At 58.7% G+C, this 24715-nt stretch overlaps 2 protein-coding genes across 2 annotated transcripts; both read left to right on the top strand.

The window, feature by feature from the left end:
• The first annotated feature begins 873 nt into the window (after positions 1–873).
• ZNF541 (zinc finger protein 541) lies at positions 874–15885 on the top strand. Its single transcript, XM_088537482.1, has 18 exons — positions 874–881; positions 3424–3529; positions 3601–3829; positions 5643–5886; positions 5987–7301; positions 7619–7677; positions 8115–8274; positions 8804–8905; positions 8963–8983; positions 9055–9367; positions 9810–9873; positions 10004–10146; positions 10291–10394; positions 11676–11751; positions 12079–12167; positions 12922–13062; positions 13479–13609; positions 15765–15885. Exons 1-18 carry the CDS (start codon positions 874–876, stop codon positions 15883–15885), a joined length of 3426 nt encoding a protein of 1141 aa, XP_088393608.1.
• Positions 15886–16978: 1093 nt separating this feature from the next.
• NAPA (NSF attachment protein alpha) lies at positions 16979–23820 on the top strand. Its single transcript, XM_088537491.1, has 11 exons — positions 16979–17079; positions 18816–18895; positions 18980–19096; positions 19612–19658; positions 19727–19804; positions 20540–20595; positions 20690–20774; positions 21886–21990; positions 23423–23491; positions 23567–23617; positions 23719–23820. Exons 1-11 carry the CDS (start codon positions 16982–16984, stop codon positions 23818–23820), a joined length of 888 nt encoding a protein of 295 aa, XP_088393617.1. The 5' UTR covers positions 16979–16981.
• The last annotated feature ends 895 nt before the right edge of the window (positions 23821–24715 follow it).

Here is a 24715-nt window from a genome sequence, read left to right as displayed (position 1 = left end):
GTGGGGACGTATAGGGAGCGAGCAGTAACGTATGGAGAGCAAGCATTAATGTATAGGAGCAGGCAGTAATGTATGGAGAGCAGGCAGGGACGTATAGGGAGCATTAACATACAGAGAGCGAGCATTAACGTATAGAGAGTGGGTGGGAACGCAGAGAGAATGGGTGGAAACGTATAGGGAGCAGCCATCAACGTATAGAGAGGGGTGGGAACGTAAAGAGAGTGGGTCAGAACGCACAGGGAGGAATGGCAACATATAGCAAGCAAGCATTAACATATAGAGAGCATTAATGTATAGAGGGTGGGCAGTAAGATATAGATAGTGAGCATTAACGTATAGAGAGCAGGTAGGAACATATAGGGAGTGACTGCTCATGTATAGTGGGTGGCAACATATAGAGAGCGAGCACTAACGTATAGAGAGTGGGCAGGGACATATGGAGGGCACGTGGAAACATACAGAGGATGGATGATAATGTATAAACAGTGTGTAGTCACATATAGGGAGCATATGGTATCATACAGAGAGCGAAAGGTATAGAACGTGTAGTAACAGCGCATGGCAACATATAGGTCACACAGTAACGTATGGGTAACACATAGGGAACATACAGAGAGCGCATACGGCATCATATAGGCGATGCAATGTATAGGTGACGTATAGGGAGCATATGGCATTGCATGAGTGACAATGTATAGGCAACATATAGAGAGCGTACGGCATCGTATAGGCAATGCAATGTATAGGCTATATATAGAGAGCATATGGCATCGTATGGGTGACAATGTATAGGTTACAGAGCGTACGGCATTGTATAGGTGATGCAATGTAAAGGGGCGTATAGAGAGAATATGGCATCGTATAGGCGGCACCATGTATAGGTAACAGAGCATACAGCATTGTATAGGTGACGTATAGAGAGTGTACGGCATCGTATAGGCAACGCAATGTATAGGCTGTGTATAGAGAACATATGGCATCATACGGGTGACAATGTATAGGTTAGAGAGTGTACGGCATTGTATAGGCGACGCAATGTATAGGGGATGCATAGAGAGAATATGGCATCATATAAGCGATATAATGTATAGGTAACACATAGAGAGCATACAGCATTGTATAGGTGACGTATAGAGAGTGTATGGCATCGTATAGGCGACGTATAGAGCGCGTACGGCACTGTATAGGCAACACAATGCATAGGTTACGTACAGAGAGCATACGGCACCGTATAGGCACAATGTATAGGGGACGTACAGACAGAATACGGCATCCTACGGGCGACGCAACGTATAGGGGACGTATAGGGCGCGTATCGGAGCGCGTTGCGCAGGCAGCGCCAGGCCCGCTCCGCGCCGGGTCCTCGGCGTTCCGGAGCCAAACTGGTTCTGCCGGGGCCCCGGAGCCGCCGCGGATTGGCCCGGAGCGGGCACGGATGGGCCGCCCCGCGCCCTGATTAGCCGGGCGCTAATTAGCCGGGGTAATTAATAACCGGGGGCCGGGCCCGCCGCTTTGTTTACACCCCGCCATTGGCTGCGTTCGGATCCGCTCCGAGCGGGATATTTCGGCACGGGAAGGAGGCGGCGGCTGCTTCCCGCTCGGAATCACCGGGAAGCCGCTCCGTTTGCGCCCGCGTTCCGGGCTTGGCGGAGAGGACGGCTTGCGGGAACGCCGGCGCGCTTCCCGCGTGGATATTTCCTTCCTTTCGGCTCTGCCGCGGCATTCCAGAGCGCTGGGAAAACAGGCCTGGGAAACCGGGCGCCGGCGGAGGCTGCCGTGGCCAAAAACAAGGCAAAAAGGCCCAGTAAGTGGCAATTAGCAGGATTCCTGGGAATGCTGGAAGAAGGAAGCACAACAGATCCCTTAAAAGCGGGAACAGATTCCTTCCAAGCGGGAAGTGTTAGTAATATTGAGCTCCCTTCGGCACGCCTCGTGTGTAGCATGGAAATCCTGGAAAACTCCCTCTTCTAAAGCAGGGAACACGGGGCAAGTTGGATAAAGCCTTTAATATCCATAGAATTCACAAATCCCAGGCGGAATCACCGCTCACCTCAGCTTTCCCAGGATGAGGATCTCTTGGAGCTTCTGTATCATGGAATCCGGTTCTTCAGCAGGGGGAAATGCAGCAGAGCCACCAATATATCACTTTTTTCCAAGTTAAAACCCCGCCTGTTGTAAGAAAGAGATTAAAATGTCGGTTATCTCCCATGGTGTAGTAATAAGCTGCTCTTCTATATCTCCGTGGACACCAAAGTTCACTCGAGAGACGCGTGTCAAACCAAAACAGGGCAGTAACAACAAAAAACGGCTATTTAGGCTTACTTAAAACGCCTGCTGATGACTAACACAACCATATACTGCTTTTATAAAGGTACTTCGAGGCTGCTCAATGTCCCTGCAGCTCCTTCCTGCTGCAGCCACTAGACTGCAGCACCAGTCCCTAATGCTGCATCATTTGCCCTCTACCTAATTTGCTCTAATTACCTGCAGCTGATTTTCCTCTTGCTTCTTCCTAATTACTTTTACTTGAGTGGGGAAAAACCTGCAACGGGGCAGAAAACAGCTTGGAAAGGTCCCGATGAGCTGCAAGCACCCGGATTTTCTTATTTTGCACTCCGGATTTCCCAGCCATCTGCGGATAACAACCATTGCATGACGTTTTACCCCTGACTCACACGTTTTGCTGCATTTTTGGGTCTGCTTCATGAAGCGTTGGCTTAGGAAAGCGCTTAAGCCACGAGGAGGTTTAGTTTAATGCTCACAAGCCCATTCTCACGGGTGCATTTACTAGCCCCATTTCCACCGTTGTTCCATTTCCCCCCTTATCCCTGCATATTCCTTTCCCAAGGGCTTCCCCCTTCCTCTTCCCTGCAGACCAGGCCATATCCTCAACATTCCCAGGCCTCTTCCCCCTGCATTTCTCCCCATCACACCGTCCTTCGCGCTCACCACAAACCGCTTCCCCCGCCAGCCGCCTCCTGCTCTCCTCATGCTTCTGCCTTGCCCCCTTCGCGCTCACCTTCCCCGCAGCCCCTCACTGCTCTCTCACAGCCGCTTGTTCCCGGTATCTCCGTTCATTCCCGGTATCTCCGTTCCCGGGCTCCCTCCTTGGGCCTTCCCCTTCACACCCCGCCTTTCCCGCCCCCTTCCTCCCCGTTACCCCCCTCGCCCTTCTCCCTCCCTCAAAATGGCGCCGCCTTCGCCCCTTGCTTCCCGCCCGCCTTTTCCCGCCCGCCCGCCGTCACGTGACCGCGCGCGCAGGCGCCCTGCGCCGCCGCGGGGGGCGGGGGAGGCGCGCGCGCATGCGCAGGGGCGCGCGCGGCGGCGGGTGGAGCGCGCGCGCGGGCGACGCTGAGGGGACCTCCGGACAACCCCGCGGCCGTTCCCGAATCCCGGCCCTTTTTCCCTCGTATTTCCCTCCAGGAAGGGCCTTTCGACGCCTACCCCCCCCTTAGCAGCCCCGGAGGGTGTTTATCCCCCTTTCCCCCGCATCTTGGCTGGAGATTCCAGTGCCTCCGCGACCGTCTCCGTAAGGCCCGGGTTTGGGGGCGACCGCGGCCCTTTTCCGTGCCCTAACGGCCCTTTTTGCCTGTGTTTTAGGAGCCCATGGATCCCTACGCGTTCCCAACGGAGCTGCCCGGCTTCCCGGAGGCGCCGGCCCTGAGTGACACCTTATCCCTGGGCACCAAGGACGTGGCGCCCTATGCGGTCCTGGATCTCGGCAGCGACGCCTTGGAGGCTGATTTAAACGGCCTTTCCCTGTATTCCATGAGGGATTGCGATGCCCTGGAGCTGCCCGGCGAGGCCGGCTCGCAGCCGGCCCTATGCGGTGAGCACCCCGGCCTTGCAAAAACCGGCCATTATATACCAGCAAAACCCTCATATACGGGCCTTTCCATAGCCTAAAAGCAGTGCTTCTTCTTTTCTTCAACCAATCTCCCGTTGCTGTTATGTAAGCGCTTCAAAAATTGTGCTTTTGTTGCATTTTACCTGCAAAATGCAGTCCCAGTTGATAACGCCGTGGAAGATAATAATTATAATATTTCTCTTCTGCGGGAATTTCACTTCTGTCCCGTTTTCTTACAATAATATCCTGAATAGGGATATGTTTTCTTCGGAAGTCCTCGCACCCTGCTCTCCAGCTGGAAATGGGAAGATTTGCAGGCATTAAAATGACAGATTGGCGAAATATGTTGCTAACATCTATATTAGTAGCTTTCCCCGAAGCAGAGAAGACACGTTCTGCTTCAGTCTTCCTGCGTTTCAAATTCCCTGTGAAATGGATTAAGGAAAATGGGCTTTTTCTGGGTCTAGCATTAAAAGTTTAAAGGAGAGAGCTTTTAGTAAAACACTCTTCTTGAGGGAGCAGGTAAGCTAATTGCTAACGTATATAGGAGCATATACAATTTTGATGAGTTGAAAACAGCGTGTTTAAAGCCCAGGACTATCAGCACTCAGGTAGGAAAACGAGACATAATTCTGTTCTCCCGCTTTTTTTCCAGGAAAAGGCGAAAAAAATGGTAAAATTCCTTGCAATCACTGGTCCCATTCAGTGGTTTGGAATAGCAGGGGGTGTTGCACCAAAGCTCGTGGGAAGGTGGAATGTCAGTTTAGGGAAACCTTGGAAATAAAGTACTCGCAGGGAGATTTGCGAGATTTGGAGCAGGTTTTTTATTTTCACCTCATTTTTGTGCAGGATATAAAGGGAATAAGGAATAAAGGGAAAAGCTTGGCGTTCTGGGAGTAACCAGGCACGGTGTGGATCATATCCTAAGGAGGTTGTTCCTCCCTGGGGCATATCCTAAGGAGGTTGTTCCTCCCTTGGGGCATATCCTAAGGAGGTTGTTCCTCCCTGGATCATATCCTAAGGCTGTTGTTCCTCCCTGGGGCATATCCTAAGGAGGTTGTTCCTCCCTGGGGCATATCCTAAGGATGTTGTTCCTCCCTGGGGCATATCCTAAGGAGGTTGTTCCTCCCTGGGGCATATCCTAAGGATGTTGTTCCTCCCTTGGGCATATCCTAAGGAGGTTGTTCCTCCCTTGGGGCATATCCTAAGGAGGTTGTTCCTCCCTGGGGCATATCCTAAGGAGGTTGTTCCTCCCTGGGGCATATCCTAAGGAGGTTGTTCCTCCCTGGGGCATATCCTAAGGAGGTTGTTCCTCCCTTGGGCATATCCTAAGGAGGTTGTTCCTCCCTGGGGCATATCCTAAGGAGGTTGTTCCTCCCTGGGGCATATCCTAAGGAGGTTGTTCCTCCCTGGGGCATATCCTAAGGAGGTTGTTCCTCCCTTGGGGCATATCCTAAGGAGGTTGTTCCTCCCTTGGGGCATATCCTAAGGAGGTTGTTCCTCCCTGGGGCATATCCTAAGGAGGTTGTTCCTCCCTTGGGGCATATCCTAAGGATGTTGTTCCTCTCTGGGGCATATCCTAAGGAGGTTGTTCCTCCCTTGGGCATATCCTAAGGAGGTTGTTCCTCCTTGGGGCATATCCTAAGGAGGTTGTTCCTCCCTGGGGCATATCCTAAGGATGTTGTTCCTCCCTGGGGCATATCCTAAGGATGTTGTTCCTCTCTGGGGCATATCCTAAGGATGCTGTTTCTCCCTTGGTGTATATCCTAAGGCTGTTGTTTCTCCCTGTGTTTAGAGCTGGGGTTTCCCCCCATCGTGGACTCCAAGGAGGCCAATGCCGGGGGCGGATGCGGCTCCGGAGCTGCCCGCAGAGGGAAGCAGCCTCCCGGCTCCCCGCACGGCTCCTTCCTGGACTGCAGCCTCTGCGGGAAGGCATTCGGAAGCGCCAGCTCCCTGAGCAAGCACTACCTGAGCCACAGCCAGGAGCGCAAGCACGTCTGCGGCGTCTGCAGCAAGGCCTTCAAGCGCCAGGACCACCTGTACGTAGGCGCTTAAAAACATATAGATGGGCGCCGGAACCGCCGCGGGGTTCGGAATTCCGCCGTTCCCGCCGGTAACGCTCCCGGTGTCTTGCGGCAGGAGCGGGCACATGCTGACGCACCAGAAGACGAAGCCCTTCGCGTGCCCGGAGCAGGGCTGCGGCAAGAGCTACTGCGACCAGCGCTCGCTGCGGCGCCACGGCGAGCTGCAGCACGGCCTGTGCGTCCCCAAGGGGGACGGCGCCGCGCCGGCACCGCCGGATCCCTCCGGGAGCTCTCCGGGAGCCTCCGGGGACGCCCGTCCTTGTCCCGGCGTGTTGGCCGTGGTGGCTCCCGACGGCTCCGCGGGGCTGCCGTGCTTCCCGCTGTTCTGCGGGATGGACGGCTCCGCGGGCTCCCTGCAGTGGGCCCGGAATGCGGGCGCCAAGGGCAAGCGGAGCGGCGTCCACGCGGCGTCCCGGGATGCGTCCGGAGCCTTCGGCACGGCTCCCGGCGCCCACACGGCGTCCCGGGATGCATCCGGAGCCTTCGGCACGGCTCCCGACGTCCACACGGCGTCCCGGGATGCGTCCGGAGCCTTCGGCACGGCTCCTGGCGCCCTTGCGGCATCCCGGGATGCGTCCGGAGCCTTCGGCACGGCTCCCGGCGCCCTTGTGGCATCCCGGGATGCATCCGGAGCCTTCGGCACGGCTCCCGGCGTCCACGCGGCGTCCCGGGATGCGTCCGGAGCCTTCGGCACGGCTCCCGGCGCCCTTGTGGCATCCCGGGATGCATCCGGAGCCTTCGGCACGGCTCCCGGCGCCCACGCGGCGTCCCGGGATGCGTCCGGAGCCTTCGGCACGGCTCCTGGCGCCCTTGTGGCATCCCGGGATGCGTCCGGAGCCTTCGGCACGGCTCCCGGCTCCCACGCGGCGTCCCGGGATGCGTCCGGAGCCTTCGGCACGGCTCCCGCTGCGCCACCGGAGCGCTCGGACGCGCTTCCCTTCGCCGCCTCCCAGCTCCTCCTGGCGCCCGCGTTCCTGGCGCACCCGGAGCCGCCGGGATACGACGGCGCGGCCCTATTCCTGCCCGGGAACCAGGAGGACGTTTTGTGGGATAACGGGAGGCAGCCAGCGGCATTCCCGAGCCTCCAGCCGGGCCCCTTGCAGGAATGCGGGGCAGCCAAAGACGCCTCCGTCCCCGCCGTGGGCTGCCATTCCTACGGGAAGCCGAACCCTCTGGAAAACCAGCCTCCCGCATCCAGCAGGAAGGAGAAGGGCGGGAGAGCGCCGGCGCCCGCGGCTCGATCCCGGCGCCCGCCCGGCATCCGCAAGGAGCGCCTGGAATTGGCCACGGTGTCCCCGAGCCAGGTGGCCATGGCCTCCTTCCCGTCGCGCCGGGACCGGCCCCGGCTCACCATCTTCAACAGGATCCAGGTTCTCCTCGTGGCTTCACCCTTCCTGTCCCTTTTTTATATATATATACGTATATGGGTTGCACTTTGTGTTTATCCGGGAAAACGGGGGTTCACGCCTATTAGCAGCCCATGTGTGCACATCCAAATTTAAGAAATCTCAATTAACAACGAGGCTTCATTAACGCTTTACAAGATGGGTTGATGAGTGCTGCTCTGCGGGCGGAATCGTTATTTTCGTGGCGAAAACGCCGATTTTTCCATTTCTGCTTCAAACGTGGGGGGACTTTGTCATGCTTGTGGATGGGGTAATGTTGCTTTGCTTGTTCCTTAATGCAGGGTGGAAATATCTACAGCTTTACGAGCGCAGCGAGGGAGGAGAGCTCGGCAGCAGCATGGTAAGCAGCTCGAGGGCTTCTTTTTTTCTGGATTTGTCCTGATTCGGTGTCAGAAGGGGGATGTAGGTGATAAACACCCCATTTCCCCCAAGGGAACACAAGGATTTGCTGGTATGGGGCAGCCGTGACCCCTTTTCCTTGGGGAAACAAATGCTCAGGGCTTCTGGTCCCTAAATACTCAGTTCCCAAGGAGGAGTAACCCCAGATATTCCATTAAGGAAAGCAGATCCTGCACTATCCACCCTCAATTCCATATTGCTCTCCAAAGAGAACACCCCGTGACTTTTGGGTGCAGATCATTCTTTTTTTTCCAACCCAGCAAAACCACCTTAAAAAACCCAAACATGTTAAATATTATTAGTGACTAAATGCCTAAAAAAAGGTGTCGGAGTGTAATGTTAATTTTCCATCCCTTTACCTTGATTTTTCGCTCTTAGTACTAAGACCAGTGGTGTTCCTACAGATGGAGGCAGATTTGAAAGTGGTTTTCTTTGCAAGAGCTGCAGTCAGCTGTTTTATACCGAGAAAGGCCTGGAGAGCCACATGTGTTTCCAGGGCGAGCAGTGGTGTTCACCAGAGAGGAAGGAGGAGCAGCAGGTAAATTGGACCCTCCAAGCGCTTATTATTTAATAAGAATTCAATTAAAGTCATAAGGCTTCTTTAAAACCCGCCTGTAGCGACTGGGGGTAAAAGCTCTGAAGTAACTTGACCTTTTTCCTAAAAATTCCCACGGATAAAAATCAGGATCCAGCCTCATGGTGCTACTGAAAGCTCTTCTGGTGGTTATTGCCAACAGAATTCTTGAGCAATTTGACTATTTTTGGCACCTTTTGCCATTTCCAATATTATTTCTTGCTCTATGGCTGTGAAGTATGAGAGAAAAAATTAAGCCTGACTGTTACAGTAAATGGTACAAACTGGGAAGGATGAGGAATTAGGATAAGGAATTGGAGTGAGCGTTGTGTTCCAGGCTCTAACTAAATTACGATGTTTTTAGGGAAATTTATTCCATGTAGTGGGTTTTAAAGCGTTACTAGGGTGGGTTTTGGGGCATTATTAAGCGAATCGAAGGACTGGGATGTCCTCAGATGCCAGGAGCTTTACCTAATATCCTCATGTCCGCAAGGAAAACGGGAATGCCCAGAAGCTGGACGCCGGGAGCAATCCCTGCGGAACGGAGGCGCGTTCGGAAGCGGCGGCTCCGCTCGTCATTCCCGTCTCCGTCCCTGTGCCGGCGCCGAGCCCGCCGGGAAGCAGCAAGGAGCCTCCCGGCTGCCTCCCGAAGGTACCAGCAACATCCCCTCTTGTCGGTGTGTTTTGAACATCCCAAACGCCTTTTCCCGGCGTATTCCCGCGGATCGGGAATTATTTCCGCAGGCGGGCGAGCGGGAAAGCCGGGATGCGGACGAGCTCCGGGAAAACGCGCGGCAGAAGAAGAGGAAGAGGCAAACGCGCCCCAAATCCCTGTTTATCCCCCCGCCGCCCTCCTGCGAGGCCGCGGGGGGCTGCTTCCAAAGCAACCTGCGCTCCCCGGTGTTCCTGGTGGATCATCTCCTGCGGGATTTGTTCCAGAGCTCTCCGTACACGCCGCCCCCCATGCTCAGCCCCATCCGGGAAGGATCCGGCCTTTATTTCAGCACCCTCTGCTCTGCTAGCGGAGACCCCAACCAGCTGTTCAGCACCGTGTTAGGTAACAACATCCTAATATCTGCCCTTAAATAACATAGAGCCACAAAGGGAGCCAGCTGGGAACAGCAAATTGATGCCCAATCCTTCCTACAGTCACTTATTCCAAGGAAAAAGGTTATAAATACAAGTAGCATCCTCCAAGCTCAACCATTACATAACGCTCTGCCCATATTTACATTCAGTCCTTTAAATTAAGAATAACCGCTGACCTGCTTTTCTTTCACCAGTTTGTGCTTAAAAAAACCCAAATCTAAGAATAAAGTAGACAATTAACCCATAGGGGAGCCGTGTTGGAGGTGTTTTTGCTTGCCAGAAGCCGAGTGGTTTCGCTGGATCCAAGGGAATTCCCAAAGAATAGCTGCAAAGTCGTCGGCTCGGACGGGAATGGGAAATAAGGGTCTCGGAGGGATTTTTCTCTTGAGCATTTTTATATATTTTTTTAGACAGGATGGACAGAGACTTTGGGTTTTGCCTGGTGAAGGATAACACCAAAATCAGCGTCGAGCCGTAAGTTGCAGCGTCCTAATTAGAAGGACATGGGATAATTGGGAAGCGAGCAGCGAGGGAGCTGCACTTTGGGGAATGTGCTGCTCTGTTGATCCGAGTTCTTGGATTCATTCCCCTTTTCTCCTCCCAGGCACATTAACATCGGAAGCCGCTTCCAGGCAGAGATCCCGACGCTCCAGGATAGATCCAACCTGGAAAGCGCCGAGCAGGCGGCCTCGTTAGTGTGGAAACCCTGGGGAGACATCGCCACGAACCAGGAAACCCAGGACAGAGGTGCCTTTCCACCCCTGCTTCCCAAATTCCCTTCTTATGGATCGTCTGCAGCCACGTTGACGCTGCACTTGTTCCCTTCTCCTCCTTGGTGCCGTTTTATTGGCAGAAATTGCCCTTAATTTTGCTTTTTTGCTGCTTTTTTAGTGACGGAGCTGCTGAACATGGCCTGCTCCAGCGTCATGCCCGGCGGGGGGACGAACCTGGAGCTCGCCCTGCACTGCCTGCACGAAGCCCAGGGCAACGTCCTGGTGAGCAGCAGCTTTTGGGGCGTCCTGAGGGGGGCGTCGGGCTTTGGCAACTGCCCCCCGTGGCCCCAGCCTGGGATTCGGCCTCTTTGCTACCTTAAGGGCTTAAAAACGGAGCCTTTGTTACCTTAAGGGCTTAAAAACGGAGCCTTTGCTACGTTAAGGGCTTAAAAACGGAGCCTTTGCTGCCTTAAGGGCTTAAAAACGGAGCCTTTGCTGCCTTAAGGGCTTAAAAACGGAGCCTTTGTTACCTTAAGGGCTTAAAAACGGAGCCTTTGCTGCCTTAAGGGCTTAAAAACGGAGCCTTTGCTACGTTAAGGGCTTCAAAACGGAGCCTTTGCTACGTTAAGGGCTTAAAAACGGAGCCTTTGCTGCCTTAAGGGCTTAAAAACGGAGCCTTTGTTACCTTAAGGGCTTCAAAACGGAGCCTTTGCTACGTTAAGGGCTTAAAAACGGAGCCTTTGCTGCCTTAAGGGCTTAAAAACGGAGCCTTTGCTGCCTTAAGGGCTTCAAAACGGAGCCTTTGCTGCCTTAAGGGCTTCAAAACGGAGCCTTTGCTACGTTAAGGGCTTAAAAACGGAGCCTTTGCTGCCTTAAGGGCTTAAAAATGGAGCCTTTGCTGCCTTAAGGGCTTAAAAACGGAGCCTTTACTGCCTTAAGGGCTTAAAAACGGAGCCTTTGTTACCTTAAGGGCTTAAAAACGGAGCCTTTGGTACCTTAAGGGCTTAAAAACGGAGCCTTTGCTACGTTAAGGGCTTAAAAATGGAGCCTTTGTTGCCTTAAGGGCTTAAAAACGGAGCCTTTGCTGCCTTAAGGGCTTCAAAACGGAGCCTTTGCTGCCTTAAGGGCTTCAAAACGGAGCCTTTGTTGCCTTAAGGGCTTAAAAACGGAGCCTTTGCTGCCTTAAGGGCTTAAAAACGGAGCCTTTGCTGCCTTAAGGGCTTCAAAACGGAGCCTTTGTTGCCTTAAGGGCTTAAAAACGGAGCCTTTGCTGCCTTAAGGGCTTAAAAACGGAGCCTTTGCTACGTTAAGGGCTTCAAAACGGAGCCTTTGCTGCCTTAAGGGCTTCAAAACGGAGCCTTTGCTGCCTTAAGGGCTTAAAAACGGAGCTTTTGGCTCCTTAACTGCTAATCCGGGAATTAACGTTTCTTGGAATTGCAGAACCCGGAAAAAGGGCTTGTTTTCTCCATAAAACTCGCCCGTTCGGTGAATTCATGCAGCGCTACCCTGGCCGTTAGGAATGAGGGAACTAAAATCCCTTTTTTTTGTGTTAAATTGCTGCAGGAGGCCCTGGAAATGCTGCTCTTCGGAGGGCCCCGGAAGTCGGAATCTCATCCCCTTGCTAATTACCGTTACGCAGGTAATTGGGGCCAGCGGCAGCCGCTTTCCTTGGACTTGGGTGCCTCCTGTCCCTCCGTATCCCCATTTAAGCCATTTGCTTTAAAAAAGCCTTCATTTAAGTGGAATCCTGGCCCTCTGGCACTGGGAGAGCAGGAAAGCTCGATGCTTTACCCATTTACAGCGTTTTTTTGCGTGGAAATAGTGTTTTGTGTGTGCTGGGCTGCCAAGGCCTTTGCTCCCAGCTGCATCCCGGGGTTATATCCCGGAGGGATGCCCGGTGGATGCGGGATTCCCGAGCGGATCCGGGATTCCCGAGCGGATCCGGTGAGCTGCTCCTCGTTGCCAGGCTCGGATATCTGGACGCCCTTGGAGAGGCAGCTGTTCCAGAAGGCGTTTTGTGTGCACAAGAAGGACTTCTTCCTCATCCAGAAGAAGGTAGGGCCTCGGGATGAGGATGAGGATGAGGATGAGGATGAGGAAGAGGATGAGGAAGAGCCCGTGCTGGCCGCTGGGCTCCTCGTCCTGGCACTTTATACCCCAGCCCCATGGAGGTGTAACCTGGATGAGGGGTTTTATTCCAGGCATCACTAAAACCCACTTTGGGCATAAAACCCTCTTTTACCTTCTTTTTCACACCTGCAATACAAGATAATCCCTTTTTTGCACGTTTTTTTTCCCCAGAATCTCAAAGCTATAGGAGCCCACAAGTGCAGTTTGTTTAGGTGACGGATTCCAAGCAGTAACAGCAAGAGTGAATTTGCAATCTCTTTTTGCTGTTAAAAGCCCATAATTTAACGTGTATTTTTCTCTTTATTTGTGTTTTCTCATTCCGCGATTATTCCCGGTCAGGGGCTGTTCGTGTTGACAGCCTTAACACAAAAAGTAATATTTTGAGCAGCCTTTTTTTTTGCTTCTTAATGCTTAAAAGACACCCGTGCGAGACGCCGCTCGCCCTAACGTGTAATTACAACAGCAGACTGCTAAAATAATTAAGCAGTGTTAATCAGCAGCCTTCCCAGCACTATGGAAAGCCTTTTGGGCCCGTTTTCTGCCTCGTTTTTGCTCCGCTCGATGCTCTATTCTATGTTAATTAGGGATTAATGAGCATTAATGACTCCAACGTATATACATTCACCTAATGAAGGTACCATGTGTTCCTCATAGATTGCTTCTGTTTCTCTCCTACTAGATTCAGACTAAGAATGTGGCCCAGTGTGTTGAATATTACTATATCTGGAAAAAAATAATAAAATTTGACTGCGGCCGAGTTCAAGTTGTAGAGAGAAAGGTCAAGAAAGACAAGAATGAGTTAGAAAAGACTGAAGAAAAGGTAGAAAAGACTGAAGAAAAGGTAGAAAAGACTGAAGAAAAGGTAGAAAAACTGGGGATTTGCGTGAGGTGGATTCCGTAATGAGGATGTTTTGGTGTTTTATAAAAATGTGCGTTTTGTGAGAGCTCCGATAAACTCGTGCAGGATCATTCCGGCCTGCGGAGCGGTGTTTCCTAGCCGGAATGTCATCCCGTTAATTCCCACATTGTGCCATGAGTCCATCTCCATGGCATCTCCATCCATGCGCTGATCTTTGCTAATTAGAAGCTGGGAATTAGCGACGCTAAATGTGCCAGCGCCAAGCGCGCTGCTGTTGGGATATTCCCATTCCGGAGGGAGCCGCCGGCTGCTAAAGCGTTCCTGGGAATGCCGGGGGGCCGGGAAGGGGGATGTGACGGAACGTTGTCCCTTTGCAGGCCGGGGACGAGCCCGGGACGAAGCAGAGGGGCTGCGGGACGGGGACGCCGCGCGCGTGGAGCCCGTCCTGCCGCCTGCGCGCCGATCCGTGCGGCCCCGCGGGCGCCTTTCCGTGCAGGGAATGCGAGCGGTGAGCGGAGAGGAGAGGGGACACGGGGGAGAGGAGAGGGGGGACACGGGGGAAAGGAGAGCAGGACACGTGGGGGAAGAGGAGGGGACGCGGGGGAGAGGGGGGGACACGTGGGGGAGCGGGGGACACGCGTGGGAGAGGAGGGGACACGGGGAGGAGAGCGGGGGACACGCGTGGGGGAGCAGGGGACACGCGTGGGAGAGGAGGGGACACGGGGAGGAGAGCAGGGGACACGCGTGGGGGAGCGGGGGACACGGGGGAGAGCGGGGGACATGGGTGGGAGAGGAGGGGACACGGGGAGCGGGGGACACGTGTGGGAGAGCAGGGGACACAGGGAGGAGAGCAGGGGACACGGGGGAGAGCGGGGGACACGTGTGGGAGAGCAGGGGACACAGGGAGGAGAGCAGGGGACACGGGGGAGAGCGGGGGACACGCGTGGGAGAGGAGGGGACACGCGTGGGGGAGCGGGGGACACGTGTGGGAGAGGGGGGGACACACGTGGGAGAGCGGGGGACATGTGTGGGAGGGGGGGGACACGTGTGGGGGAGCGGGGGACACGGAGAGCGGGGGACACGTGTGGGAGAGGAGGGGACACGGGGGAGAGTGGGGGACACGTGTGGGGGAACGGGGGACACGGAGAGCAGGGGACATGGGTGGGAGAGGAGGGGACACGGAGAGCGGGGGACACGGGGAGCGGGGGACACGCGTGGGAGAGTCGACACGGGGGAGAGCGGGGGACGCGTGGGAGAGGAGGGGACACGTGGGAGAGTGGGGGACATGGGTGGGAGAGGAGGGGACACGTGTGGGAGACACGGGGAGGAGAGCAGGGGACACATGGGAGAGGACAGCAGGGCACGCAGGGGAGAGCGGGGGACATGTGTGGGAGAGGAGAGTAGGACACGCGTGGGAGAGCAGGGGACACGGGGGAGAGCGGGGGACACGGGGGAGAGTGGGGGACACAGGGAGGAGAGCAGGGGACACGGGGGAGAGTGGGGGACACGCGTGGGAGAGTGGGGGACACGTGACAAAGGAGAGCAGGAAACGTGGGAAAGGAGAGCAGGAAACGTGGGAAAGGAGAGAAGGAAACACATGGGAAAGGAGAGCAGGAAACACGTAGGAAAGAGCAGGACACACATGGGAAAGGAGAGCAGGAAACGGGAAAGGAGAGTAGGACACACGTGGGGAAGGAGAGCAGGACATGGGTAGGAAAGGAGAGCAGGAAACACATAGGAAAGAGCAGGGCACACATGGGAAAGGAGAGCAGGAAACAGGAAAGGAGAGAAGGACACGTGGGAAAGGAGGAAATGGGTAGGAAAGGAGAGCAGGACACACGTGGGGAAGGAGAGCAGGAAACGGGTAGGGAAGGAGAGAGCGGGAAACGGGGAGGAAAGGGGAGCGGGAAACGGGGAGGGAAGGAGAGAGCGGGAAACGGGGAGGAAAGGAGAGCGGGAAACGGGGAGGAAAGGAGAGCGGGAAACGGGTAGGAAAGGAGAGAGCGGGAAACGGGGAGGAAAGGGGAGCAGGAAACGGGGAGGAAAGGAGAGCGGGAAACGGGGAGGGAAGGAGAGAGCGGGAAACGGGGAGGAAAGGAGAGCGGGAAACGGGGAGGGAAGGAGAGAGCGGGAAACGGGGAAGAAAGGAGAGCGGGAAACGGGGAGGGAAGGAGAGAGCGGGAAACGGGGAGGAAAGGAGAGCGGGAAACGGGGAGGGAAGGGGAGCGGGAAACGGGGAGGGAAGGGGAGCGGGAAACGGGGAGGAAAGGAGAGCGGGAAACGGGGAGGGAAGGAGAGAGCGGGAAACGGGGAGGAAAGGAGAGCGGGAAACGGGGAGGGAAGGAGAGAGCGGGAAACGGGGAGGGAAGGGGAGCGGGAAACGGGGAGGGAAGGGGAGCGGGAAACGGGGAGGAAAGGAGAGCGGGAAACGGGGAGGGAAGGAGAGCAGGAAACTCCTGGGGTTGTTTTCTGGGGGGTTGTAGCTGCCAGGACTGTTGTTGCGGTACAGCCAAACTCCAGCCGGAACGTGTTCCCTCCCCAGACACGGAACGGGAGCAAAACGGGAATGAAACCTGGACGTGAACACGCACCAAGCAGAGCTTGGCTCGCCCGTGTTCATCCCGTTGGGAACCATCCCAGCCCGTTCCCTTTCCCGTTCCCAGGGTGTTCGCCAAGATCAAGAGCCGGAACGCCCACATGAAGCGGCATCGCCTGCAGGAGCTCCGGTGGCCCCCGAAATCCCTGCGGAACGACCCGGACGGGGCCCAAACGTTCCCGGAATAACCGCGAGGTCGGTGCTCCCGCTCGGAACCCGCATCCCTCGGGCTCCAAAGACGGTTGGATCGGGGGGAAAAAGGGGAAAATCGCAGCTTTTCCCAGCACGGAGAAGCCCTTTGTGAATAGCAAATTCCTGCTGAGAATGTTGAAGGATTCCTGGAATTTTTCCCTTTTTTTTGCACGCAGAATTATTCCAAGGCTTCTTTGGATTTTCTCCGTGCCCGGTTTGGCAAAAAGGAGCGCCGAGGCCGGCCTTCCCGCTTGGATCGACACGCGTGTGGAATTCCGTCCGTGTTAAATCACAATTATGCAAGGTTCAAAATTCCCCGCTCGTTAACGAGGGGGAAACAGCCGTTGTACCAACACCAGCAGCTCGTTTGTTTAATTAAATTTAATTAATTAATTGTCTCCATTAAAACAGACGGTTGGATGTGCTTGGCCTCCCTCCGTTTAGGCTTTGGAAGAGAGAAAATGGGGAAATCAATGGGAAATTGTCACTTTAGTGTCCTGCATTTCCCACTTTTGGCTCTTTGCCCATCCACGTGGGTTTTTTCCTGCGTGTTTTCCTGGGAAATCGGGTACATCCGAGTTCTTGGGCTGCTTTTGCTGCCTTTCCTCTAATTAATTAAAACGAAGCTCGTTCACGTGTGCTCATGGGCCAGAGGCTGGAAAGGCCCCGCGCGGGGCGGCGGATCCGTGCGTTATTGCCCAAATTTGCCCTTTTCTTTGCGTAAATAACGCAGCTTTGGTAAAGGGCGTTTTGTGGTTAAAAACGGACATTTTGGTGACCCCCCCCCTGCTCCTAGGGGACCCCAAGGGGACCCCGGGGTCCCCCCGGCTCCGCCCCCGGCTCTTGGCCCCGCCCCCCGGCTCTTGGCCCCGCCCCCGCCCGCCAGGGGGCGGGGCCTCCCCGCGGAAGCGCCGCGTCCGCGCAGGGGGGGCGGGGCCGCGGCCGCCTCCTCACGTGGGCGCCGCGCGCCCAATGGCGGCCCCGGCGGGGCGGGCGCGCGTCACGTGACGCGGGCGGCGGCGTCACGTGACGCGGCGGCGGCGGCGGGGGGCGCTGTACGGCGGCGGCCGGGGGCGCTCTACGGTGGCCGCCATGGACCAGGCCGCGAAGGAGCAGGAGGCGCAGGCGCTGCTGGCCGAGGCCGGCAGGAAGGTCCGCGGCTCCCAGTCCTTCCTGGCCGGCCTGTTCGGGTGAGCGCCGGGCCCGGGGGGGCCCCATGGGGCAGGGATGGGGTCTTGGGGGATCCTATGGGGCCTGTGGGGGTCCCTATGGGGCAGGGACGGGGCCTTCGGGGGTCCCTATGGGGCGGGAATAGGGGCGGCCTTCGGGGAGTCCCTGTGGGGCCTGTGGGGATCCCTATGGGGTGAGGACGGGGCCTTGGGGGGTCCCTGTGGGGATCCCTATGGGGTGAGGACGGGGCCTTGGGGGTTTCTATGGGGCCTGTGGGGATCCCTATGGGGCAGGGACGGGGCCTTCGGGGGTCTCTGTGGGGGTCCCTATGGGGCGAGAATAGGGGGTTTTGGGGAGTCCCTATGGGGCCTGTGGGGGTCCCTATGGGGCAGGGACGGGGCCTTCAGGGGTCCCTGTGGGGATCCCTATGGGGCGGGAATAGGGGGTTTTGGGGAGTCCCTGTGGGGGTCCCCATGGGGCGGGAATAGAGGGGACTTCGGGGGTTTCTATGGGGTGAAGGTCCCCATGGGGCCTTTACAGGTTGGGGAAGGGAGTATGGGGCAATAGGGGGGTCTGTGGGGTGAGGGTGGGGGTCCCTATGGGGGCTATAGGGGGTGGGGAAGGGGGTATGGGGCAATTGGGGGGTCTATGGGGTGAGAGTGGGGGTCCCTATGGGGGCTATAGGGGGTGGGGAAGGGAGTATAGGGCAATAGGGGGGTCTGTGGGGTGAGGGTGGGAGTCCCTATGGGGGCTATAGGGGGTGGGGAAGGGAGTATAGGGCAATAGGGGGGTCTGTGGGGTGAGGGTGGGGGTTCCTATGGGGGCTATAGGGGGTGGGGAAGGGGCTATGGGGCAATTGGGGGATCTATGGGGCGAGAGTGGGGGTCCCTATGGGGGCTATAGGGGGTGGGGAAGGGGGTATGGGGCAATTGGGGGGTCTATGGGGTGAGAGTGGGGGTCCCTATGGGGGCTATAGGGGGTGGGGAAGGGGGTATGGGGCAATTGGGGGGTCTATGGGGTGAGAGTGGGGGTCCCTATGGGGGCTATAGGGGGTGGGGAAGGGGGTATGGGGCAATTGGGGGGTCTATGGGGTGAGAGTGGGGGTCCCTATGGGGGCTATAGGGGGTGGGGAAGGGGGTATGGGGCAATTGGGGGGTCTATGGGGTGAGAGTGGGGGTCCCTATGGGGGCTCTAGGGGGTGGGGAAGGGGATATGGGGCAATTGGGGGGTCTATGGGGCGAGAGTGGGGGTCCCTATGGGGGCTATAGGGGGTGGGGAAGGGGATATGGGGCAATTGGGGGGGTCTATGGGGCAAAGGGGGGTCCTATGGGGTGAGAGGAAGGGGGGCTCTTGGGTTCCAGCCAGGCAAATCCCGAATCCCGGAGGGAGCTGGGGCCGGATAAGGGGCCGGTGTCCCGGCCTTGCTATTCCCGGGAATCCTCTCCTCCCGTTGTCACTGCTTCTCTGCGATCCTGCCACTTTTGTTATCCCAAATCCCGGGATTCGGGATGCTGGAAAACCGGGGCGCTTAAACGGGAAGGGCTGTTGTTGAGCCGCATTCCCTGTTTTGGGAATACGGGGGGGAAGAGGGAGAAGCAGGAGCGACCCAGAGGGTCCAGCAAGAGGGGGGGAAACACGAGGAAAGCTGCGGTTTCCCCCTTAAAAAAAGGGGGAAAAGCGGCTGGAATAATTCCCGGGATTTGGGAATAATTCCCGGGATTCCCGGGAATAATTCCCGGTCTTTCTCCGCTTCCAGGGGCTCCTCGCGGATGGAGGAAGCGTGCGATATGTACGCGCGGGCCGCCAACATGTTCAAGATGGCCAAGAACTGGAGCGGTGAGTGCGGATACCGGGATAACGCTCCGGGATAACGCTCCGGGCGGGATAACGCTCCCGGGATAACGCTTCCCGCTTTTCCAGCCGCCGGGAATGCCTTTTGCCAGGCCGCCCAGCTGCACCTGCAGCTGCAGAGCAAGCACGACGCGGCCACCAACTTCGTGGATGCCGGGAATGCCTTCAAAAAAGCGGATCCGCAAGGTGAGGCCGGCCTTTCCCATGGGAAAAGCCCTGATCCCGGCTCCGGGATGCTCATCCAGGCGCTGCTCCAGGCTTTTCCCTGCTCCCGGGCTGGAATTCCCGGCTTTGGGAGCCGCTCGGGCTCCTGTTGCCAGCTGGAGCTGCAGGATTGGGAATGTTGAGGAGTGCTCCGGAAAATCCCTGGGATAGCGGAGCTCCCCGCAGCCTCTTCCCTGCCACTCCGGAGGCTTTTCCAGCTTCCCGGCTGGTTATCCCTGCTCCCGGGGCGCTTTTTGCGGGAAGATAACCTGGAAACACGCTTAATCTCCCGGGGGATTTGCTTAATCCCTGCGGATGGAGGCCGGGATTACCCGGATGCTCGGGCCGCATTCCCGAGGCTCCTCCCGTCCTGGCTCCGCGCCTTCCGGCAGCCGGCGCATCCCGGGAATTTGGCACTTCCCTGCGTCCCGATTCCTCCCACGCTCCTCGGATCCGGGCCTGCTTCCCGCTCACATCCCGCTTTTTTTCCCTTGCAGAGGCCATTAACTGCCTTGTGAGGGCCATCGAGATCTACACGGACATGGTGAGCGCGGCTTCCCGGGAATGCCGCCGGGATCGCCGGCCGCTTCCCGAGCTCTGCTCCGCTTCCAGGGCCGCTTCACCATCGCCGCCAAGCACCACGTTTCCATCGCGGAGATCTACGAGACGGAGCTCGTGGACATCGAGAAGGTACCGGGAACACCGGGAACGCCGGGATTCCCGCTGGAGTGCCGGGATACCGTCCTCCCGGTGCCAAATCCCGGGGGATTTTGGGAGCAGGGGGGGTTTATCCCTCCCGGTTTGGATGCGCTCCGTGCTGCCAGCCGGAGCCGGGTTTCTTTCCCAAGTTTCCGCGCACGGATCTAATTCCGGCTCCCGCTCCGTTGCCGAGTTAATTCGGGGCTGTTCTTGACGTCTCCGCTTCCCACCTGGCAGCTCCCGGGAATAGCCCGTTCCCATGGCAACTTCCCAAGCGCGGCTCCGGCTTCCCGGGAATAGCCCGTTCCCATGGCAACTTCCCAAGCGCGGCTCCGGCTTCCCGGGCCTCTCCCGCATCTCCAGGGTATCCAGTGCATCCAGGTGCATCCATTGGCACCTCCGTGCTCCGGGATAACCCTAGGAAGCGCTGAGTCGTCTCCGGGATGATCCCGGCGGATCAGCCCCCTTCCATGGGATCCGTCGCGATCCCCCCCCTTGCAAAATGGCTTGGAAACTGGCTTGGAAACAGGGAAAACCGCTCCCGTTCCATTGGAAACGCTCCCTTGGCCCGGGCCCGGCCTCCTCCCGCGGGAACACTTGGCATCTCGGATCCGTTCCCGGATGCCGCAGATGGCCGGATCCGCGTGGGCGGCCGGAGCGGCGCTCCCTTCCCCCCCGGCTCCGCTTTTCCGGCGGTTTTCCTGCCCGGATCCCCGTTATCCGCAGGCCATCGCGCACTACGAGCAGGCGGCCGACTACTACCGGGGCGAGGAGTCCAACAGGTGGGAAGCGGCGCCGGGATCCGCGGCATTCCCGGGATCCGTGGCATTCCCGGGATGCCATTCCCGGGATGCAATTCCCGTTTTTTTCCCGCAGCTCGGCCAACAAGTGCCTGTTGAAGGTGGCCACGTACGCGGCGCAGCTGGAGCAGTATCAGAAGGCGCTGGAGATCTACGAGCAGGTCCCCGTTGTCACCGTCGTCACCGGTGTCCCCCCGGTGTCCCCATCGTCACGGGTGTCCCTGGTGTCACTGTCATCACGGGTGTCACGGGTGTCCCTGGTGTCCCCGTCGTCCCTGGTGTCACCGTCGTCCTCGTCGTCATGGGTGTCCCCAGTGTCCCCGGTGTCACGGGTGTCCCCGGTGTCACTGGTGTCACCATCACCACGGGTGTCATGGGTGTCCCTGGTGTCCCTGTCGTCACTGGTCTCACTGGTGTCCGCGGTGTCACTGTCGTCACGGGTGACCCCGTCGTCACGGGTGTCCCCGGTGTCCCCGGTGTCCCCGTCGTCACGGGTGGCCCCAGGGGGTGTCACTGGTGTCACCGTCACCACGGGTGTCACGGGTGTCCCTGGTGTCCCTGTCGTCACCATCGTCACGGGTGTCCCCGGTGTCCCGGGTGTCATGGGTGTCCCGGGTGTCATGGGTGTTCCCGGTCCCGGTGTCACTGTCGTCATGGGTGTCCCCTGGTGTCACGGGTGTCCCTGGTGTCCCCCGGTGTCCCTGGTGTCCCCCGGTGTCACCGTCGTCACGGGTGTCCCCCGGTGTCCCCCGGTGTCACTGTCGTCATGGCTGTCCTTGGTGTCACGGGTTTCACCGTTGTCACGGGTGTCACCGTCGTCACGGGTGGCCCCGGTGGCCCTGGTGTCATGGGTGTCCCTGGTGTCATGGGTGTCCCTGGTGTCACCGTCGTCCCGGGTGTCCCCAGTGTCACTGTCGTCATGGGTGTCACTGTCGTCATGGGTGTCACTGGTGTCCTCAGTGTCACTGGTGTCCCCGTCGTCACGGGTGTCCCCGGTGTCCCCGGGGGTGTCCCCGTCGTCACGGGTGTCCCCGTCGTCACGCGTGTCCCTGGTGGCCCCATCGTCACTGGTGGCCCCGGTGGCCCCAGTGTCCCCGTTGTCCCCGTCATCACGGGTGTCCCCGGCCCCTCCGGGGGTGTCCCCGGTGTCCCCCGTGTCACCCCCCATGTCCCCTCAGGTGGGGATGGGTCACGGGTGTCCCCGTTGTCCCCGTCGTCACGGGTGTCCCGGGTGTCCCCGGTGTCCCCCGTGTCACCCCCGTGTCCCCTCAGGTGGGGACCAGCGCCATGGACAGCCCCCTGCTCAAGTACAGCGCCAAGGAGCACTTCTTCAGGGCGGCGCTGTGCCACTTCTGCGTGGACATGCTCAACGCCAAGGTGGGAACGGGAGCGGGAACGGGAATGGGATGGGAGCGGGGACGGGATGGGAGCAGGGACGGGACGGGAACGGGAATGGGAGCACGTGGAGCACAGGGAGGGGACGGGAGCGGGACGGGAGCGGGAACGGGACGGGAGCACGGGAAAGGGATGGGAACGGGAGCGGGAACGGGAGCGCATGGAGCGCGGGGACGGGAGCGGGGATGGGACGGGAACGGGACGGGAACGGGAATGGGAGCGCGTGGAGCACGGGGAGGGGACGGGAGCGGGACGGGAGCGGGACGGGAGCGGGAGCGGGGACAGGATGGGAGCGGGAACGGGAGCACGGGAAGGGGATGGGAACGGGAACGGGAACGGGACGGGAGCGCATGGAGCGCGGGAACGGGAGCGGGACGGGAGCGGGAACAGGGACGGGAACGGGACGGGAGCGGGAGCAGGAACGGGATGGGAGCGGGAACAGGAGCACGGGAAGGGGATGGGAACGGGATAGGAAGGGCACCGGGAGCGCGCAGAAAGGGAATGGGAAGGGCACGGGGAGCACGCGGAGCACACGGAGCGCGGGAAGAGGATGGGAAGGGCACCGGGAGCGCGTGGAGCGCATGGAGCGCGTGGAAAGGGAATGGGAAGGGCACCGGGAGCACATGGAAAAGGCACGAGGAGCGCGGAGAGCACATGGAGCACAGGGAAAGGGCATGGGGAGCACCGGGAGCACGTGGAATGGGCATGGAAAGGACACGGGGAGCACACGGAGCACAGGGAAAGGGCACAGGGAGCACGAGGAGCGCATGGAAAGGGCATGGGGAGCACCGGGAGCATGTGGAATGGGCATGGAAAGGGCATGGGGAGCACACGGAGCACATGGATAGGGTATGGAAAGGGCATGGGGAGCACACGGAGCACATGGATAGGGCATGGAAAGGGCATGGGGAGCACACGGAGCATAGGGAGCACATGGAAAGTGTATGAGGAGCACCGGGAGCACACATGGAGCACATGGGAAGCGCATGGAAGCACAGGAGGAGCATGGGAAGCGCATGAGGAGCGCTGGGAATGCACGGGAACACATAGGGAATGTACGGGAACACCCAGGGAGCATGTTGGGAATGCATGGGAACGTGCCAGGAACGCAGGGAATGCATGGGAAGCCCAGGAACACCCAGGGAGCGTGGGGACCACGCGGGAAGCGTTGGGAACGGACGGGATCGCGCTGGGAGCGTTGGGAATGCGCCGGGAGCACGGGGATCGCGTGGGGAGCGTTGGGAATGCAGGGGATCGCACCGGGAGCGTTGGGAATGCGCCAGGAGCATTGGGAACGCACAGGATTGCGCCAGGAGCACGGGGATCGCCCCGGGAGCGTTGGGAATGCAGGGGATCGCACCGGGAGCGTTGGGAATGCCCGGGATTGCTCCGGCCCTCATTGCCCGCCCCACAGCTCGCCGTGCAGAAGTACGAGGAGATGTTCCCGGCCTTCAGCGATTCCCGGGAATGCAAGCTGGTCAAGGTGAGCGCCGGGCGGCATTCCCAGCGCCGGGATGGGCTCCGGGATGTCCTCATTCCCGGCGCTCCCCTTTCCTAGAAACTGCTGGACGCCCACGAGGAGCAGAACGTGGACGCCTACACGGATGCCGTAAGCCGGAGATGCCGGATTCCCGGCGCCGCTCCGGATTCCCGACGGAATTCCCGCCGGGATTCCAGCACGGGGATGCCCCATCCGCGGCTTTCCCGCAGGTCAAGGAATTCGACTCCATTTCCCGCCTGGATCAGTGGCTCACGACGATGCTGCTCCGCATCAAGAGGAGCATCCAGGGAGAGGAGGAGGATCTGCGCTGAGCGGGAATTCCCAGCCCGCTCCGTATTCCCACCGCGCCGGAGGGCGGCAGGAGCCCCCGGCCCTGCTGCTCCCGGGAAACGGCCCCGTTCCTCCCGGGAATTCCCTCTCTCCATCCCTGGGAATTGCGCTGTTCGTCCCTGGGAATTGCCCTCCTCATGGCTGGAAGTTGCCCTGTTCATCCCTAGGAATTGCCCTCCTCATCCCGGGGAATCGCCCCGTTCGTTCTTGGGAATTACCCTCCTTGTCCCTGGGAATTGCCCTCCTCATGGCTGGAAGTTGCCCCTACTGGTTCCCAGGATTTGCCCTGTTCATCCCAGGGAATCGCCCCGTTCATCCTGGGGAATTGCCCCCCTCATCCCTGGGAATTGCCCCCCCCCCCCCCCCCCATTCCTGCTGCTCCGGGTGGGAATTGGGATCCCTGGGGAACCCGGGGGGGGGTCAGGGGGGGTCTCGGCTTTTCCCTGTTCCCGGGGGGATCCGGAGGGATCCAGGGGGGGGTTCCCTGCGTGTCCCTGTCCCCCCCCCCCGCCCCCCCTGGACCCTGCGCACGGCCAATAAAAACCTGCATGAGCCGAGGGGCTGCAATGGGGGCTGCAATGGGGCAGGGGGGCTGCAATGGGGCGGGATGCAATGGGGCAGGGGGGGCTGCAGTGGGGCAGGGGGGGCTGCAATGGGGCAGGGGGGGCTGCAATGGGGCAGGGGGGGCTGCAATGGGGCGGGATTCAATGGGGCAGGGGGGGCTGCAGTGGGGCGGGATGCAATAGGGCAGGATTCAATGGGGCAGAGGGGCTGCAATGGGGCAGGGGGGTTGAAATGGGGCAAGGGGGGGGCGTGCGGCACCGTCCTGGCCCCCCCGTGGCCTGGGGGGGGGCTCTGCCCCATAGAGCCCCACAT

The sequence above is a fragment of the Tinamus guttatus genome, unplaced genomic scaffold (genome assembly GCF_059628265.1).
Source record: "Tinamus guttatus ecotype Peru unplaced genomic scaffold, ASM5962826v1 Tinamus_guttatus_pri_ptg000785l, whole genome shotgun sequence".
Classification (NCBI taxonomy): domain Eukaryota; kingdom Metazoa; phylum Chordata; class Aves; order Tinamiformes; family Tinamidae; genus Tinamus; species Tinamus guttatus.
Note: the sequence above shows the minus strand (reverse complement) of the source record. Positions and strands in the feature narration are given on the sequence as shown.

Coding starts and splice junctions, on each gene's coding strand:
- ZNF541 (XM_088537482.1), top strand. Junction 9,874..10,003: donor ACCAAAATCAGCGTCGAGCC/GTAAGTTGCAGC, acceptor TTCTCCTCCCAG/GCACATTAACATCGGAAGCC. Junction 10,395..11,675: donor AAGCCCAGGGCAACGTCCTG/GTGAGCAGCAGC, acceptor AAATTGCTGCAG/GAGGCCCTGGAAATGCTGCT.
- NAPA (XM_088537491.1), top strand. CDS start 16,982: ATGGACCAGGCCGCGAAGGAGCAGGAGGCGCAGGCGCTGCTGGCCGAG. Junction 20,775..21,885: donor CGCTGGAGATCTACGAGCAG/GTCCCCGTTGTC, acceptor GTGTCCCCTCAG/GTGGGGACCAGCGCCATGGA. Junction 23,618..23,718: donor TGGACGCCTACACGGATGCC/GTAAGCCGGAGA, acceptor GCTTTCCCGCAG/GTCAAGGAATTCGACTCCAT.